The 20,135-nt window shown below is 46.1% G+C and overlaps 1 protein-coding gene across 15 annotated transcripts in view; it reads right to left on the bottom strand.

Moving 5' to 3' along the window:
- The window catches only part of NPAS2 (neuronal PAS domain protein 2), a 173,975-nt gene that overhangs the window by 46,638 nt on the left and 107,202 nt on the right, over window positions 1–20,135 (bottom strand). For 9 of the 15 annotated variants that reach the window (XM_035271767.3, XM_035271763.3, XM_078348803.1 and 6 more), the window contains 2 exons: window positions 14,967–15,058; window positions 9,974–10,063 (listed from right to left, as the gene is read on the bottom strand). In XM_035271767.3, coding sequence (XP_035127658.3) covers window positions 9,974–10,063; window positions 14,967–15,058 — 182 coding nt within the window. Of the gene's footprint in view, window positions 1–9,973; window positions 10,064–14,966; window positions 15,059–15,203; window positions 15,397–20,135 lie in introns of all 15 variants that reach the window. The other 6 variants (XM_035271764.3, XM_078348806.1, XM_078348804.1 and 3 more) reach the window with 2 other exon arrangements.

Below are 20,135 nucleotides of genomic sequence, written 5' to 3'. Positions count from 1 at the left end.
AGGCCTATCGCTTATTTAAATGGCTCCAAAGAGCCCATGGGGTGCCTTCCCTGACCCTTAGGGCAGTAAAGCGTTGCCTGTCTCCTTCTTAAAGGTCTCTAAGTTATGGGGTGGCACGTTTTTTTCTGAGTGCCTGGGCACTGTGATTACAAAATAAATATAACACAGAGTTGAGTGCTATCCAATAGAACCGTCTGTGATGATGGAAATGGTCTGTAATCTGCACTGGCAGTAACAGGAGCCACTAGCCACATGGTTACTGAGCACTTGAAACGTGGCTAGTGTGAACAAGGAACTGAGTTTTAAATTTCATTCCTTTTTTTTTTTTTTGGGACAGAGTTTTGTTCTTGTCACCCAGGCTGGAGTGCAATGGTATGATCTTGGCTCACTGCAACCTCCACCTCCCAGGTTCAAGTGATTCTCCTGCTTCAGCCTCCTGAGTAACTGAATTGCAGGTGCCCACCACCATGTCTGGCTAATTTCTTGTATTTTTAGTAGAGACAGGTTTTCATTATGTTGACCAGGCTGGTCTTGAACTCCTGACCTCAAGTGATCTACCTGCCTCAGCGTCCCAAAGTGCTGGGATTACATGCATGAGCCACTGTGACCATTTAATTTTAATTGAAATTTAAACAGCCACATTTATCTAGTGGTTACCATATTGGATATGCAGGTAGGAGCTGAAAGTGGACAGAGACAGGCACATCTCTTTCTCAGTTTCCCTCAATAAACTAATCCACTCTCACAGCTTCAAACATGATCTGTATACACTTTCAGGTTTGAATAACCAGCCAACTCTCTCATGTGCCAGCCTCAACCACCCAACTGCCACTCAGATGCTCCCTGGGGACCAGGGATGCACACATGTCCCCAACATCGACATCCTTTCCTTGTGTTTGCATCTCTATCAACAGTATCTTCAGCGGGCCATCTGCCTGTCCCAGACACTCTGGGGGCATCCTTGTCTCCTATCCTTCTCCTCCTCATCCTCAAACCAAACAATGTCCAAGTGCTGCCTGTTTTTCTCCCTTTCATTCTCGGCTCCAACCACTTCTATTTCTCCAGCTTCCACCCTAGTCCTGACCCCATCCTCTTTGTTGGAATGATTTGGCCAGACTGGTCATTATGTGTCCACTTTGGTGCCTGGTCAATTTGTTCTCCATCAGCCGTCAGAAGAGCCTCATATAGATCAAGTCACAACTGTCCCTTGGCTTCTGACTGCTCCAGGAACAAAGCCTCAAGTGCTCAACACACTTTCACGGCTCTGCACATCTCAGCCTCTACCTGCCCTCAGCTCTGGCACTTCTCTAACCCTTCAAGCCTTTTTTCCTCCAGTTTTCCAGGCTTGCTTCTCCCTCTGAGTCTCACCTGGGCTGTTCCCTCAGGCAGGGACAGGCTGCACCCTCTCCCCTTGTGTTTAACGGACGCCTGTGCAGCCTTCATGTCCCTGCTGTGAAGTCACTTCCTCTGAGAAAGCACCAGGTGACACCCCCCACCCCCACTGATGATTTAAGGGCCTCCAAGGGGACTATGACCCCCTTGATGGGACATCAGATGACCAGTATCATGGCAAGGCAGGTGAGAGCTCAGAGCTCAGGCTTGAAAGCAGGTTCTCCCTTCCAAGCTGCATTTTCCTCAGTTGCAAGATGAGGAAACCATGAGGGATCCATGAGCTTGCATGCCTCCACTGCTGATAAAACAACACATGGCAGACATTCAATACATGCCAAGTGTGATTAGGCACTGAATGACCAGTTACAGAATGACTATAAGGGCCGCTGCACCACAGTGATGTTTTCCTGTACATCTATGTGCTGACTTGTGCACTCCACTTCCCTCCCTCCAATAGGAGCTTCAGGAGAGGAGGGCCCAGTGCCTTGATCACTGCCACATCCCTGGTGTCCAGGATGGTGCCTGGCCTTTGATAAGAACGCACTGACCAGCTGAAAGAGTGGCATGGCCAGCACTGTAACAGGCATTAAAACAAGGTGACCAGAGAACACTGTGGATGGTGTGCTGCCTCCAAAACGATGGGGTGGGGGAGATTCCTGGGGAAGAATTCCCAGAGGGAGCAATCCTTGAGTGAGAACTGGGGGACAAGACAGTGTCTGCCAGATAGTCAGGGTGGGGAGGTGGTCCGGGCAGGGGCTCAGCAGGCAAAGAAGCATGAGGTGGGCATCCTGACAGCACTGCAAGAAGGTGGAGAACAATGGGAGGGTGAGAAGCCATGGAAGAGGAGGCTGCACAGGGAAGCAGTGTCCAGATTCGAGGGGCATCAGAAGAGTCAAGGCTCCATCCTGTGCCAGGAGGAGCCACGAAGCACCTGCAAAGGAGGGGGCGGCAGAACTGCTAGTGGATTTTAAAGAGATCCTGCTTGTGGTTTGGAGGGAGAGTGCACTGGAAGTCATGCTGGAGATGGCCAGGGTTTTGACAGAGAGAGGGGAAGGAGTGGAGAGGGGCAGACAGAGTCCCAAGCAACTCATCAATACTGTAGTCCAACCAGTGCTTGCTGAGGGCCGTCATGCACCAGCCACTGTTGGGGACTGGGAAGACATGTGGGGAAGCAGGCAGAGCCCCTCCCAGCCTGCAGTCAGCATTTTGGTGGGTGTGAGGACAGTGGACACAGCTTGGTGGCTAACTGGAGGACAGGAGGAGGGAAAGGAAGGACTCAGTGTGGCTCCCAGGCTCTGGCACAGACACACCGGTCTTTATCTTTACGAATAAAACTACCAGCACCCTCTCTCGTATATGCTACCATTTCTCATTCTGGCTTTCTCCAAGTTTCTTCGGATGTTCCTGGTTTTATTTTAAGCCCATTCTCTCTAGTTTTTCTAGAAGATGACTAATGTTCACAGATGACAGTAGTCTTTCTTCTTAAAGATATTTCAGATACTTGACAATGAAAACAGTGACTCCACGGCCTCCTCTTGGAGGGCTCCATCTGAAGCCACTTCCCCCGATGGTGGATGTGGCAGAGAGCAAGGCTGGTGGCTGACTGGCCTGGCCACTTGCATGGGAGAGCTTTACTGATACAGGTCCAATGGAGGCACCTCAGGCCACAGGTTCAGCACGGAATAAAGATGAATGCTGGATACCAGTAGGGGAAGGGATGATATATGGGAGGTTTCGAGGATGATGAATTAACACAGAGAAGGGGCTCCAGACTGTACTTGGCTCTTGTATGTATTTGCTAGTACATTGCTATTATACCATTTCCACATAATAGCAATGAAAACCAACACACGCAATGATAATTTGGTATTTTTAACCCTCGTGCTTACAGGGGAGAAAATTACATCTGCAGTTGAACGGTCTCTTGAATGAGCTGAGTTCTGTTTATTAAAATAATAGCAATTACAGAGACAATGGAGGGAATGTTCCATCCACAGCCATCTTCACAGTCGAGTCCCATGATCAGGAAGGTTACCTGCCTGTGGAGGTGGGTGGTCCTCACTCCCAACTGCCTGTTGGGCCTTGATCAGCAGCACAGTGTAATGGCACCCAGCTATGTTAAATGAACCTGTACTAACAGCACATGGAGGCTGGACTGGAAGGGGCTGGATGGACACTCAAGTCTCAGAGTGTCCCTGAGGGGCTCTGGCAGTTTTGGCTTGAGATCTGTGTTGGCCACAGCTAGAAGAGGCAATGGGGAGCAGCCATGGGCAAAATTCACCTTGAGAAAACAATGGGTTCAGGGAAGTCACTGGGGCCTTGGTCTCCCTAAAGGACCAGGAAGTTGGAGGCATATTTGATCCACTTATATTCAGTTTAGATTCAAAGTCAAACTAATGGTCATACAGCTAAGTTTTCAGAAGGGAATATAGAGAATGGATTTGACTCTAGACTAGTAAGAATTAATTGAGATATAAAAGGTACCACTCATTCAGAAAGAATCTCTCTGTTTGTCGAAATGCCCTAAAAAAGGGGCAAAGGTAAGCCACAAAGTGAGAGAGGATATTTGCAACACATACGTCTGTGGCATGGCCCCAAATTAAAGTTCTAAGTTATATGCTGCCTTGGCATCTGGTAAAATTGAGAGGATCTGAGTGGCCTAACTGCAAGTTCCCTCCCACACAGACCCATGGATGAGGCACCCCAGCCAAACCCCCCTTCTTATCAAGGGGACCAGGCACAGTTTCTGCTCATCCCTGAGTAGTAGGTGTCTATTGTGGAATTATTCAAACAAGTCAATCACATCCTCTGGTGGGGACCAGGGGTGCAGAGCCTGCTTCCCCTAGCCCCTGCTGGTTCACTCTTTTCCCATGTGCAGTCCCCCGTGGCCCTGCATGGTCTTCCTCTCGGCTGTGAGTATCTGTGATTAATTAACTGCGTTGGCCTCATCCAGTGTCAGCTGTGGAGTGTTCAGACATCCCTATTACCCTAGGGTGGGGTGAGTGAGAGGCAATTAAAACAATACCTGCCCACAACTCATGTCTGGATTGCAGAAAGAAAGCCTACTCATTATTGCAAGAGAATACCCAATCAAAGAGGAGGATGTCAAAAATACCTGAGCAGGTAATTCAGAAAAGAAAATCTAAATCATTGACAAACATATAGAGACCCTCAATCTCATTGGTAACTGAGAGAAAAGCAAAGTAAAACTCCATAAGACACCTTCATGTACAAGACTGACAAAAACAAGAAGTCTGACAAAGCTGAGTTCTGAGGCCACAGCACCAGGCCATCTCCACCTTGCTGGTGCAGGGTAAATTGGTGCCACTACTATGGAGTCATTCTGGTGTTATTTAGTAAAGGTGGAGGCAGAGCTTCCCTCAACCCAGACATTCTACACTTAGCCCGTTCTCCAGGGATGCTTACAAATGTTCATCAGGAAACACTACAGAATGTTCATGGAAGCACTTTCCAGGAATTCCAATGGGATGGATGCAGGAATCATAGCACATTCCTACAATGGGACACTACCCAGCAATGAGAAGAGCCCATAGCAGCTACACCTGCCAGCATGAGGCAGACACATTGCACAAACAATGTGAGCAAAAGAAGTCACAGGAGTCCATTTTCAATGATTCCACTTACATAAAGTGAAACGAAAGGTGACACAAACTTAGAGTTTAGCCGTGAAGTCAAAGTTGGTGAACCCACAAAGGAAAACAAGCAAACTAGGATCTTAAAAGTCAGGAAAATGGTTGCCTCCAAGTGGAAGGTGGGGTGTGATGAAAAGGGAACTTCTGTGGTCCCAGCCGCGTTCTATTTCTTCACCTCAGTGACGGCTGCATGTATATTCACTTGATCAATTTAATACTAAACGTATGTTTTATATGCACATCTGAATTTATGGTGTATGAAAATCAAAAGGCATAAGAAAATCTAACTAGCGGCCTGGACTTTTTCAATCCACACTCAGCTCTAAGCTGCAGCCACACATGTCAGGGCTCTGCGCTGACCAGGACACACCGCTGAGAAAGTGATGTGGATCAGGTGGGAACTTCAGCAGGTGATGGTAGGTGGGTGGGAAGGGCAGAGGGATGCTTCCTGACAGTGTGTCTCATGGCCTTGGCCTTGCTGTGCATTTTGTGGTAGCACAGGCCAGGGGCTTTGGCTTTCCTTCCCTGGGACCTCCTCCTTCCTGTGCCCCTGCCACAGGAACCTGGCTCCATATTCCATTCAGGTCTTGTACTTGCTTCTCACAGGGGCTTGTACCTGGAAAGCCAGCATGACATAGAAGTATTTTCTGGCCTGTGATTTCTCCAGCTTTATAAACACTTGGTCTTATTTTCTTTGGGGAAGGTCTGGTTGTCCATAGTTCTCACATCCAAGGCACTCCCCACCCCTGCCAAGCTGCTTCTCATAACCCCAGTTAGGAATTCAGTCCCTCCTTCAGTGAACACTCAGGCATATGGCAAATCTGCAGGGCTGGGGATATGATACCTGCCTTAAGAGCTTAGCATGGTCCAGCTCATTAGGCAACACCACATCTATGAACAAATCAGAAGGTAACCCAGGAAGCTAACTTTCAAAAAGTCAAACAAAAGCCCAGACAGGAAACACAGATTATGCCTACTTTTGGCCTCTCATTTGGTTCTGCCTCAGCCACACTCTTTCCCGATTCTGTTCAAGGCATGTGACTTATGCCCCTTGAATCGCTCCTGCAAGATTTTCATTCCAGAATCTCCTGTGAGCCCTTGGCCTCCATCCTATGCATGTCTGTCTTGCTCATGTTCCTTCCCTGTGTCAGTTCTAGACATCAAAATGTGCTGGTGTTGCCGCTACTGAAAAGTTCTCTTATTATTATTATTATTATTATTATTTTGAGACAGGGTCTCACTCTGTCACCCTGGCTGAGGTGCAGTGGTGTGATCTCAGCTTACTGCAACCCCCTCCTCCCAGGCTCAAGCGGTTTTCCCACCTCAGCCTCCTGAGTACCTGGGACTATAGGTACATGCCACCATGCCTGGCCAATCTTTGCATTTTTTATAGAGAACAGGGTGTTGCTATGCTGCCCAGGCTGGTCTTGGACTCCTGAACTCAAGTAATCCACCTGCTTCAGCCTCCCAAAGTTCTGGGATTGCAGGTGTGAGCCACTGTGTCTGGCCATTTTTCATTATCTTAAAATCACTTTCACTTTGAGCTATTTTATTCTGTCTTTTCTCTGCCAATTTGGTAAAGAAAGTTCTAGGCTATTTCATCAGGAAATTGCTGTACAAAAATTGATCACATGAGTTTCTTATACATCTGAGATGTTGGCAGTGTGAAGGAAACAGAGAGAGACTTGAAGCCCAACAGTCTGAGAAGTGGGAAGCAATTCTGGCTGCTCTTATCCCCCCTCACAATGGATCTCCAATTCCCAGCCACCCAAGGGGCATGGGGCAGGACCCCGGCAGGCTAGCCTGTGCTTGGTGTGACGCCAAGAGGGTCGTTGCTTCTGGGGCCCACAGCCTCCTGTCCCCTGGCTACCCTGTGTCCCAGCCTCCTCCTCAATAGCTGCCCCTTCCTTGAAGACTGCCCACCACCTCTCAGCTCCTCATTCTCCCTTTTTGAGCCCCACACTCCGAGAACATTCAGCTTTACTGTGTCCTGTGTAGGATTCTGAGTAGTGGTTAAGCACCAAGCTCTGGAGCCAAACAGCCTGTCTTCAAATCACAGCTCTTCACTGGGTGGCTCTGGAACCTTGGGTAAATTATTTAATCTCTCTGTGCCTCAGTTTCATTATCTGTGAACTGGGTAACTACGTGCTTCATAGGATCTGTAAGAATAAGGAGAGCAAACGTGATACAGCCTCCCTCTGGGCCAGGCACGGTTCTATGAGCCCACGCATATTAATGCCTGTGAGTGACTTAATGGTGCCTGCTACTTTGTAAGTGCTCAGTAAGGGTTAGTCGCTCTTGGTTTAATCGGTGAAAGCTCTCAGCAAAATTGCAAATTCCAAAGGAAAGACAACCTCACAAGTTTTGAAATGTTGCATCATCTGTGGACAGAACCTGGACTCACAAAGAGTAATATTTAATAATTAAGTTTGCATCTAAGTCAACCAAACCAAAATCTGAATTCCTAAATTATGACCCAAATCCTAGGCACCAGAAAGATACCAGAGCAGAGTGGTGACCAGCTGGGCTCTGCAGTCAGCTGCCCCTGGGGTAAGGTCCGCTCTGCCTCTCACTGCCTGGGCCATCGCTTTTCTGCCCAACCAGCTGTATGCTGATTGCACCAGGGAAGTTTCCATCCTCAACAGCCTTTGCCTACTCAGTTGCAAAGGACGATCCTGGTGAAAACTGGATCCTGAAAGCTAAAAGTAAATTCAAGTTAAATTTAAAGACTGCCCAGCCCAGGTTCACTGTACCGGGAGCTGAGAGCTGACTCAGTGTATGTGTCTGGGCATGGCCATATACAGACTCTTAGTATGCCTTCAGGTGGGCCCAGCATAGATAAATTAGAGTCGGGTCATTTCTGGCCCTTCCAGAGTTAGAAAATAATTTATGAAAGTGGTCCTAAATTGCTCCATAATTTCAAGTCAGAAGAATTTTCCTCTTACTTTCTAAGTCCCGTCTGCCACATACAGCAACTGGGTCATCAGATAATTACAAGAGCATAAAGCAACACAGTGTAAATCCTGTTTACTCAAACAGCTCTGGCTCCTGTCTCTCATTCCCAGGTCAATAAGCAGGCCACGTGTGGTGGCTTTTGGTCAGTGCCTACCACTGCCGAGCCCTTGCCATTCAATACAAAACACAAGTGCCCTCCAAGGAAGTACCCTAGCTCCTCTTCTGTTCTCAGACACCCTCAGATCAGCCCAGGTTCTCTGGGGTGATGATGGTGGTCAATTCTGTATTCACGGTGTCAGCCCCCAGCACTTTTCTCCTGGCCAGAGATGAAAATCAAGGTGCAGCTGCACCCTCAGCCTCCTTCAGGCTAAGTGAGGATAAACCTCTTCTGATGGGTGTCAAAAGAAGAGACCCCCCCCAGGTTCCCCACTAGCAGCCTGATGCCCCCTCATTTTAGGAAATGGACTAGAACACAAAAGGGAGACAGATTAGGTTAGACCAGGGCCAAATGGGAAGGCATCTGCTTAGTAACGTGAAAAATGCTTTTGTGGGCCACACCACAGTGAAGGCAAAGGAAAATGTAGGCGGCGGCTTGGATCTGCACACAGCATCATTTGCAGTAACGATGGGATGAGAGAGTGGCTTCCAGGGAAAGGTATGACCTAGGATGATGTGGAGCCCTGGGCCATCAGCAGAGCTGGGCTCATCACCCCAAGATGGAAGCTGCCTCTGAAACAAAGCCACACTGCTCCTTGGGCAGGTGCAGCTGAGGAGAGGGAACTGCAGTCCTCCAGCATCATCCTTGCCCAGGCTTTCCTATGAGTGAACCCAGGGTAAGCGTCCCCATTTTCATCACATAAACTGGCCACCCATTCATGGGTGAGCAGGGGCGGGGAGTGGTGGTGGGGTAAGGTTTTGCCTGGGCTCATTGGGAGGAGAGAGGAGAGAGGATGTTTTGTTCCTGTCCATCACACATGCTGCTCCTGGTCTAGCTGTCATTCACAATCAGACTCCGTAGGAACAGGCAATCGTGTGGCAGTGGACAGAAGCCTGGCCAGATGCCCATGAGGGAGCCTCAAAGGTGGGTCCTCCACCAGCCAGGTACAGACCTGTGAGTCACTTCACCTTGAGTCAGGGGTTACCAGAGAGCCAGCAGGGAAGACAGGCAGGCAGGGAGAGAGGGAGGGAAGGAGGGAGGGATGGAGGGAAGAAGGACAGGAGGGAGGGAGGGAGGCAGGGAGAGGAGGAGGATGAAAAAGGAAGAACAAGGGCAGAGGGAGGAAGGAAGAAGAAAGGAAGGAAAGGAGGGAAAGAGTGAAGTGGGAAATCTGTCAGGGCCTGTGACCATACCACAGCCCTGTCTGCCACCTTGGAGCTTCCATCGTGCACTCCTGGAACACAAAGCTGACCATCTCCTAGTCCACCCCAGACACTCCTTACTTCACTTCCCAAGGCCTTCCGGTCCTCCCAGAGCAGTTCAACCCCCAGGAACCACCCCTGCTGCCGAACCCTTACCACCACTAAGTGTTACTACCCACTTGCGACCTCAGACGAGTCCCAAGTGAGCCCCAAACCATGTCTCAACCTGAGCCATCTGCAGTCCTTTCCTTGATCAGCTCTCGGGTGACCCTGGATGTCTGTCAGCCTCCATGATGGCTCTGAGCCCCACTAACGGTGCTGTGACTCTCTCATCAGTCCCCATTTCTAACTCAGGAAAAGAATCTGTAGCCACAGCCCCCACTCCAGGCCTTGCCTGTTCCAGGATGACACACACTGCATCTGCCCTTTGCCTGCAAAGCTCCCAGGACCTTGACCTTGGCCTGGTCTTGTCACCAAAACTCAGCAGTCCTTTACTCTCCACCCCTTCTCACCTGCAGTCCCCTTACACCTGCACCACCTCCCATCTGACATCTAATGATTCTCCACAAAAACATGATACCATAAACCGAAAGGCCACTGGAGCGGAAACTCACCGGTAAATGCCCAAGGAGAGGCGTGATACTGTCAGAGACATAGATGATACTGCCGTCTGTTGTCACTGCGATAATGAAGCCATCTAATGCCTGTGGAAAATGCAACATTTGAAAGCTCCTTAGCAATACTTTTTTGGAGGAGCATGTCACTGAAGCAGTGGACACCATTTGATGACACTGGCTTTGTTTTATAATCCTCAGAATATTTCCATGAATAACCTCACTGTACTTCTTGGCCTTCCACGGAGGATAGCTTCTCACAGAGAATGTGTCTGGCCCAGGAAAAGCATTTGCAAAAGCACTACTGGCTCAGTGAAAAATGTGACCTAGCGGCATGATAAAATAATATTTAGCCATGGAAATTCCCTAAGTAGGTTTAATGATGAGCACATTATTAGCCTGATTCAGAAATACCACCATTGGCATTAAAAAACATCAGCCATAGTTTACGGTTCCCATCTCCCTACCCCTGCCATCACTTTGAGTTCAATGGCAAACATTTGCCCTGATAAAGATATCAGACTTAATAGATGCATTAAAAACCGTAAGTGTGCCTGCTGGCCAAGGTAGGCCTCTGCTCACATTCACTGCCACAGAGAAAGGCCCACTTTGGGATTGTTTATAAAGAACACTCACGTTATTCTACAGGGCTGGCTGGGTGTGGGGATTGCGTAACTGAACCGGATCCAGAAGCATTTCAGAATCTCTGAAAAATGCTTGCATTTGAAAGTCTCTATAGAGTGTCCACTCTATGCTGGGCACACTGTTCTGGGTGCTTGTGATGTAACAGGTTGAAGGTGGGCAATGCTTTCTCATAAAGCCAACACTATAGCTATTGTTTTTTTTTCTTTGAGATGGAGTCTCACTGTTGCCTAGGCGAGAGTGCAGTGGCGAGAGTGCAATCTCCGCCTCACAGGTTCTAGCAATTCTCCTACCTCAGCCTCCTGAGTAGCTGAGATTACAGGTGCATGCCGTCATGCCCTGCTAATTTTTTTATTTTTCGTGGAGATGGGGGTTTCACCACATTGGCCAGTATGGTTTTGAACTTCTGACCTCAAGTGATCCGCCTGCTTCAGCCTCCCAAAGTGCTGGGACCCAGGACAATGTGCCTAGGATAGAGTAGGCACTCAGTAGAGACTTTCAAATGCATGAATTTCTTAGACATTCTGAAATGCTTATGGATCCAGTTGCGTTATGCAACCCCCACACCCACCCAGCCTTGTAGAATAATGTGAATGTTCTTTACAAACTGTCCCAAACTGCTGCCCAACCACTTTTGCTGGTTTCAGATTATTTATTGAGACTTATTTTCGTGTGGATGCTTGTAATGCTTTCATAAGATGTATCTGAAAGTTGATTTCTAAAATAAAGACCACATAATTCAGCAGAGAATAGGATCATGGTGGGAACTGGCTGCCTAGGGTGTGCCAGTGAGGGGGAGGAGATTAGAAATGAAGCCTACCTCATCAGAAAGCAAGTCTTTAAGGGAACAGTAGCTCAAGTAGACTTTCACTGGAAACCTGTCACTGTCGATTCACTGACTTTTTCTTTGAAAGACTATCTTCCCAAAATCTGGAAATTTTTCTGCTTTGCAAAAAAAGTGAAATATGTGCTTAGAAAGCTCTGGAAACATGTTGCATGCACTCAACTAGATGGTCACATGATGTCTGAGAATCTTCATGGACAAAAGGACAAAAGGGCATTCATTCTTTCACGTTAGGAGGGTGTGGCTAAAGTGCATGGCAGTGGAAACCCGGAAGAAGCCACCAGTGGAACATGAAGGACACCTTTACACCAAGCCAAAATGGGAAAGAGTTTTCACCAGGAAAATTAACACTAGACTCATTTATTATGTTACAATGACAGCTGGCAGGATTTAGACTGAAAAACAGATTCAAGCACATTTCTTAAATGGACCTCATCCTCTTGGATGACATCAATGGTTCTCAGCTGGGGGCAATTTTGGTAACGTCTGCAGACATTTTTGGTTGTCACCACCGGAGTGGATGGTGCTGGCATCTAGTGCTGCAAAATGTCCTGTAATACACACGACAGTCCCCACGATGAAGAACTAACAGGTCCAAAATGTCCTGTAATACACACGACAGCCCCCACGATGAAGAACTAACAGGTCCAAAATGTCCATGGTGAAAGGCTGAGAAACACTGGGTTAGATTTATGAGTTATGGTGAACGAAGAAGAACATCCCAGTAATTTTTCTTTTCCAAGTATTTTTCTAAATAATGTTTAAAGTCATCTTTGCAGCCCTCCAGGAGGTGAATTTTTTTAAGGGGTAAGGGCGCTGTTGATGACGTCAGCGAGACTTTTCTGGTAAAAAGCAGATTGGAAGGCTGGGAAAAGCAAGAGCAGTACAAATGGTCTTGCGCAGTGGGCCCATGTCCCTTCTGAATATCTAAAGCAAGTGGGTGTTAAAAAGCTGAAGGTATTTATAGACGGAAGATAACTTTCATCAGCTCATTGGCATTTCCATCAACTCTATGAGAACTGCACTGAGTCACTGCTTTAAGAAAGCTTGCTATGGTTTTGGAAGTCCCATCAGTAGCATCTGAAAGTTAATCAACAGAAAGTGACTGCAAAGTGCTGTGACCCTATCCACGAAAAAGTGATTTTGACTGGGGTGTTTCCAAAGTACCATAATGGCCCAGATTTTTATACCCGCCACACACTAGAGGGAAATGAAACCCCCCCTTTCTATTAATTCCTGAATCTGATGGAACATTTCTTGTGTTCTCTGGGACAACCTCTGGGCTAAGAGATTGCTTTTCTGATTAAAATTCAAAAATTCCACAAGCTCCCTAATCCCCGGTCCACAGGCACTTTGTCTCCTTTTGAGTGCAATTGTTCCAATGCTGGTAGCCACAGTCTTTGCCAGCTGATACTTTACCAGCTTGGCTGGTCTGCAGCCAGGTCAATTTTGTTTTTTCAAACTTCACAGCTATGTGAGTCCTCCTGGAGTCTGGTTTTGTGCCCTTTTGAGAGAAGAGGGAAGACGGGAGTCATGTCTGGAGGCCATTAGCAGTTCCCTAGGGACATGATGGGTTCTCTCCTGGGCTCTGTCCTCATTTCAAAGAAAGAACACCCTGGCCACTAAGACATGGCACCTGGATTCTTTATAGTATCTGAAATGGCTCTGAAAAAAGCAGAGGGATGTGCAGCTGGAGAGGGACCCGTGCTATGGGAGGTTGCACTGGACAAGGGTGACATCACCCTGGGAACTCCTCAATACCCCCAACCACCAATGGGGCTAAGGCCATCAGGAAGAGATGCTGGAAGGCTCCAGTCACTCAGCACTAGGTCTGTGTCTACTGAAGAGCAACAGGTTGGAAGAGAAACCTGACATGGTGGGGGTCAAAAGTACTAGTTGGTGGACTTCCCAGACCGCTTACAGCTGCCATTCACTCAGAAGGACTTCCAGTTGTGCAGGCTTAATTTCAGATCTAATTCATTCATCTAACGTGATTTCCTTTCCATCAGCTTCAAGAAGTCTATCCCAGGAGCAAGGGAAAGTGCATAAAGACTATACGAATATAAAATCTTCCTTGTCTAGAAATTCCAGTCTCCTGAATCTCAGTCCTGTCTTCTAGCCCTGAAATTTATTCATTTTTAACTTTACAAAAGCCCTATTTCCTTAAGTACTTTTGATAGTTTGAAACTCACTGGGAAAAAAGTTGTGCTACAGGCTCTTAAAAAAAGGCTGCTGCTGTAGGGTTATGTGTTTTAACTACTTTTCCATAAGAATTAAAAGATAAATCAATTTATGTAAATTAGCATAATGATACATTAATTCAACATTTCACAAGCTGCTTTAAATTTAACATACTTAAAAATGCATTGCTTCTGCAGAAAGTTCTGTATTTTCTTTAAATATAGTTCACATGTAGATTTAAGTATCTTTCATCTTATGCAAATGTTCATTAATGCGTTTACATTTCATAATATTTGGACATCTTCATTCTGGCATTTTCTTACTCCAGTACTTTCTGTTTTCTGCAAGTTAATCTATGTAAATTGAAGTTTACATCAGTCTTATATAGGCACATAAGATATGAGAGAGAAAGATTTATCCCCAGAAGCCACTCTCCAGACACCCTGCCAGGAACCACTGGTCACTGCCAGCATCTAAGTTCCTATTGCTGAGCTCATCTGTCCCAGTTCGCCTCCTTTTGGTCGAGGACATGAACATGCCATGCGTGGAGCTTTCTCTGCCCCACTGCCATATCTATATACTCTGAAACTTATCTCCAGGTAAGAAGTCACAGCACCTTGCCAGTTGTTTCTGTAGAGGCTTATGCTCATCTGTACTGAGGAGTTCGCTCATTTACAAATATATGATATTGAGGAAAGGCACTTGTTCAGATCAGCCAGGGTTTCACAGATATGGCCCTGTAGATGAGTATGGGCTCCCAACCCAGAGGGAGGAACATGAGCATCTCACTCAGCACAGAAAGGGCATGAGCTGGATGGGGAGCCACGGGGTTCCTGTGGCTGACATCTGTAGGCCATGTGGATGTAATATGAGTTCAAGTTCAAAGCGCATCTTTAAAAGACAATTTTAAATTTCAAAACATGTTTCCGCTGAGGGAAAAAAATGTATAATCATAGCAGTCTAAAGAGGAGACTCTGAGCCAAATGACAGTGCAAGCTGATTCATCTTCCCTCTGTCCTCTCTCTACCTACCTCGAACCCACCCTTCCTGGCTCCCTGGCTAGGTGTCCTCTGGTTGTGGCACCATGAAGGAGCTCGACCTGTGGTCAGTGTAGTGAAAGCACAGGACCACATACGATTCTGGGATTCTTGCTGACCCAGCCCACAGGCAATGGCAGGCAGAGAGCCTCAGGGTGGGTATCTGTTTCAAAGCCCAGTCTTCCCAGAATCAAGAACAGTAGTTTCCTTTGGGCAAAGGGGCTTATCTGCAACAAGTAGCTGCATTTTAACTGGCAACTGTGTAAGCGATTTTGAAAGTACATTTCACCTCCAACATCAGCTGGGTGAATTCTTCATTACTGAGGAATGAAGGCTTCCAGTCTTGCTGAATGTCACAGATTTCCGTTTGCGCTGAGACTTCTAAAAAAGAGACACAAATAAGCCTTTATATTCAATGGCACCTAGAAATCGGAATTAACAAATGAAGCACATGTTACTTCTATGTAATTTTGTGTAAACTTCTGTGTAGTTTAATTTAAGAAGCCAGCATAAGGAAATATGTTACCCTGATTTCCAAGGACTGGGAGCTTTGGATGTCATGGGCTCTTGATGGTCTCACCTCCCTTAATGAGGCTTTAGGGAGGAGCATCCCCCACCTTCTCTATGGCTGTGGTGCCTGCCCTTGCGGGTGGTACCATGCCCCTGAATGTCTACATGACGAACTCCATCATCAACAGTTGGAATTATGTAGTTGCCACCTATGAAGACAGGAACAAAGACTGGGATGGTGGGACATTTTCATAAGTAGCTTCTTCATGGTCCAGGTGAAGCAAAACACTTCAGAGACCTGGGATTTTCAAAATTCCAGAAACATCTTCGGTTTGTGGACAATAACCCACTGTGTTATACAGAACGAACCATATTTTACAGCACTTCCATTACTGAATTATAGTGTGCTATACAAACACATAGCATATATTCCTCTCAAAACTCTTCGGGGTTAATCTATAGTTTATCCATTTCATGTAACTGCCTTGTTCTGAAGACATTAATTATGTACATTTGTAAATTCAAATAGTCATTGGCCTACAAGGGGCTGCTTAAATATTTTAGTTCTTCTGCATTTTTAAAGAATGTTTTGTTCTATTATTAAATTATTTCTGATAAGATAATTACAGGTAGCTCAAATGCAATATCAAATACGTTTGTTTTTCCTTCAGGTTATCCTCCAGCTTAAACCAACATTTTGCTCAATTTCATGTAGAAAGAGATTTCTTTAGGTATGATTTTCTTGGTGCTAGGAAAAATGTAAGAACATAAGACTCATATCTCAGATAATAAAACTAACCTGTTTAACAACTTCCTGGAGAATGCAAATGGTCCAGGCAGATAATCCATCAACTCTAAGCCAGGAGAAAGATTTCAAGGCTTTCTCCTTTGTGCCTGTGTTTTTGATAATCTCTCTTACATAGAGCATGAGGAATGTATTCTGCCATTTGAATGAATGAATCTGAGTCAATGCAGCAGCTACTCATGAACAAAGGATGTAAAGAGCTGAGTTATGCATGTGACCCTGTAAACCTCCACTTGTACCAAAACCCAGTGTTCCCGGCAGTGCTTGGCTCCACCAGAAAGGTTCCTTCCTTCGAGATGTCAGAAAGAACAAGTTGCTGCTCCTGTTATACAAAATTGGATTTTTGTTTTTGTGATTTTAAAGGGGCACAAAAGAGCTGCTATGAGCCTTTGGTGATTGAACACTGGAAGAAACCCAGGAGAGGAATCTGTGCTGGTGGTCGGTCCGCCAACGACACTGAGAGGGCCCCTGAGGGAGAGCCCGGCTGTGGGGACAAGCCCAGTGCTGGGTGTCATAGGCACATGGTGATATGCAGCATGGGAAGCAGAGGCAAGTGCTACACACACACAGAATCCATTCAGTGGTGCTGGTTGAGGCGAGGAAAAGAGAGTGCAACTGCCAGTTCTTCGAACAGATGGTTGCCACAATTTGACCACTTAGAAAAGAGAGGGACTGAAGATGTGCTACAATACTAACCCCATGAAAGCCTTTCCTCTTCTCCCCAATATGCACATGCATCTGTAAGACTCTTTTGACCGTTAGGATCAAACTATAGATTAACTCTTTGTCTAGCAGAAGAGTCTTTATGGAAGCTGAAATTTCACTGAGATAGAGATCCATTCAACTTAATGGTGAAGGAAAAATGAAAGGCCCATTTCTTTTACCTGAGTCATTTTTAGATCATTCTGTATGACTGGGAGTATTTTGTTAACACTAGCATAATAATACCGAAAGCAGCCATCTCATTCACTTTGTACTTCAACAATTCAATTAGACTCCTTGGAAGTTAAGGTTCAATTGATAGCATATTAAAAAAATATGTTAGATACGACATCTCAAGTCAAGAAAAAAAAAATGTTCCCCTGGGAAATAAAATTCAGTGTTATGGTCAAAGTGGTTTCTAAATTTCAAGGGAAACAAAACCACCTGGGAGCCATTTTTGTAGAAAAACATTGTGATTAAGAGCCCACCCCCAAAATTCTACTCCGGTATCACTTGTAGCCATTTCCTGGAGTGCTCAACTCCCGATTGTTCCTCGTATGTCTGAATAATAAGCAGTATTTCTTTGGGATGTATGTGGTCAAATAAAAGTCTGGAAAATGGAGCAGAAATTTCACAGCTGTCCTATTCAATATTACCCTGTTCAGTAGGGAAATTCCTCCTTGTTCTACAGCTCTACCCACCTTACCTTCCATCTATGAAGACAGACACATTGAAGAAGTGTGAATGCAGAATGGGATTTAATGTTAGGAGAAAATTTCATTAAGTCATTTTGAGACTCACTCAGGAAGAAGATAACCTGTAGGCCAGCCTGACCCTGTAGAACTAACATTTAGGGCCGGGCACAGTGGCTCACATACAGTGGCTCCTCCCAGGACTTTGGGAGGCCAAGCTGGGTGGATCGCCTGAGGTCAGGGGTTTGAGACCAGCCTGGCCAACACTGGGAAACCCCCATCTCTACTAAAAATACAAAATTAGCTTGCTGTGGTGGCTGGCACCTGTAATCCCAGCTACTTGGGAGGCTGAGGTAGAAGAATCACTTGAATCTGGGAGGCACAGTTTGCAGTGAGCTGAAATCATGCCATTGCACTCCAGCCTGGGTAACAAGAGTGAAACTTCATCTCAAAAAAAAAAAGAAAGAAGAAAGAAAGAAAGAGAAAGAAAGAAAGAAAGAAAGAAAGAAAGAAAGAAAGAAAGAAAAAAAGAAAGAAGAGAGAGAGGGAGGGAGGGAGGGAGGGAGGGAGGAAGGAAGGAAGGAAGGAAGGAAGGAAGGAAGGAAGAGAACATTTAGATGGATGTGGATAAGAATGTCCAATTTTTCCTGCTATTTATATACTTTAGGGATTTCTCTCTTATAATAGCTACTGTTACAAAATTTTGCTACAAAGAAACATGATCAGATTCCCATGTTGATTTGGATTACTTCAGAGAGAGTAAGTGTACAGTCCAGGATTAAAATTTATTTCCCAAGTTGAGAAAATAATGCTGAAAGATTATTAGGGAAAGAGCCAAATAATTACAACTGCTAGGACCTAATCATCTTTCCTTACTTATCATGTGGTCCCTCTTTAGCATGAAGGCAGGGAGTATGTTGAAATTCATAGCTCTTAACCCTCACTGCACACCAGAATCACCTGGAGAGCTTTAAAAATGCTGATGCCTGGGCCCTACCTAGCCATCTGCTGGTGAAACACTCTCCACCCTCTACAACAAACAGCCCTGATTTGCAGTGTTTGCCCTTTTCTGTAAATACTCCTACCATGGCTGGTTTTAAGCTACCAACTTGATGTCAACCAGCTTGCAAAACTCCTGAAAATTGAACGGTCTTCTCTGGCAAGCTGGTATACCATTGTCGTCCGACTCCTAGAGATTGTGTCATATTGGTCTGTGGGGGGTTACCTGGTAACATGTATTTTTCAGAAGCTCTTCAGGTGATTCAAATTAACAGACAATGCTGAGAACCAGTAGTCTAAATGAACACACTCATGAACTGCTGCAGTGCAGCTGTGACATAAATATTCACAAGAGCCCTGTAGATCACCTCTTGTAAAGGAGCCATAGAGTAGAGTGCTAAAAACTTGGGCTCTGGAGACAGGCTGCTGTCTATTTAGAGTCTGCATTTTCCTGGCTGTCTGACTTGGATGAGTGAGTGACTTGACCTTGGGTGCCTCATCTGTGTGATGGAACTAACTCAAAGGGCTGCCATGGGCTGGGTGAGGTGGCTGAGGCCTGTGATCCCAGCACTTTGGGAGGCCAAGGCAGGAGGATTACTTGGGGCCAGGAGTTTGAGACCAGTCTGGACAACGTGTCAAAACCCGGTCTCCACTAAAAATACAAAAATTAGCAGGGTGAGGTGGCACATGCCTGTAATCCCAGCTACTTGGGAAGCTAAGACAGGAAAACTGCATGAACCTGGGAAGTAGAGGTTGCAGTGAGCAGAAATTGCACCACTGCACTCCAACATGGGTGACAGAGTGAGATTCTGTCTCCAAAAAAAAAGTGCTGCCATGAAGAGGAGCTCTACATAGAGGAGTTCTTGTACACAAAACCTTTAGAACACTGTCCAGCTCATAGCAAGCCCTGAGTAAATGCCAACGGCCAGTGTTCTCTGTTGCAGATACCTGCAGAGTCCATGTCCATTTGGATTGCAAGTAAAGGAAAGTGGTTGCTTTGTTTTATGCTTTAGTCAAGTTTTGGTCCAACAACTCTATTTCTCCAAAAAATGTACCATGAGGCCAGGCACGGTGGCTCAAGCCTGTAATCCCAGCACTTTGGGAGGCTGAGGTGGGTGGATCACGAGGTCAAGAGATCGAGGCCATCCTGGTCAACATGGTGAAACCCCATCTCTACTAAAAATACAAAAAATTAGCTGGGTATGGTGGGACGTGCCTGTAATCCCAGCTACTCGGGAGGCTGAGGCAGGAGAATTGCCTGAACCCAGGAGGCAAAGGTTGCGGTGAGCTGAGATCGCGCCATTGCACTCCAGCCTGGGTAACAAGAGCGAAACTCTGTCTCAAAAAAAAAAAGTACCATGAATTCTCTGCTTTCTTTTGAATAGGAAATCACAGAGAGGAGTGAGATCCTGACACAATCCTGGGTGTGTTTAAGTGGGTTGTGCAGAGTAGGCCTTCGTCTTATGAAGAAGGAGAGCTGAAGCAGGCTCTCCTGGTGTTTGGAGGCTGCATTTCTACTGACTGATCCTTTCCAGGGCCGAGATTTGACAATTCTCTAATTCCACAGTGGACAGAGCCCGGCATAAATGTCAGGCTGATGAACTTGATCCCAGCTGTCCTATTTAACAGCTGTCCTGCTTCTCAGTGGCACTGACCTAGTTTGAGTAATTTGTACTAAATATCTTGGCAATCAAACCAACCTGCTATTTCACTTGGCTAAATTATTATTTAGGAAATATAACTATTTTGA

The sequence above is a fragment of the Callithrix jacchus genome, chromosome 14, assembly GCF_049354715.1.
Source record: "Callithrix jacchus isolate 240 chromosome 14, calJac240_pri, whole genome shotgun sequence".
Lineage (NCBI taxonomy): Eukaryota > Metazoa > Chordata > Mammalia > Primates > Cebidae > Callithrix > Callithrix jacchus.
This window is presented reverse-complemented; position numbering and strand designations above follow the sequence as displayed.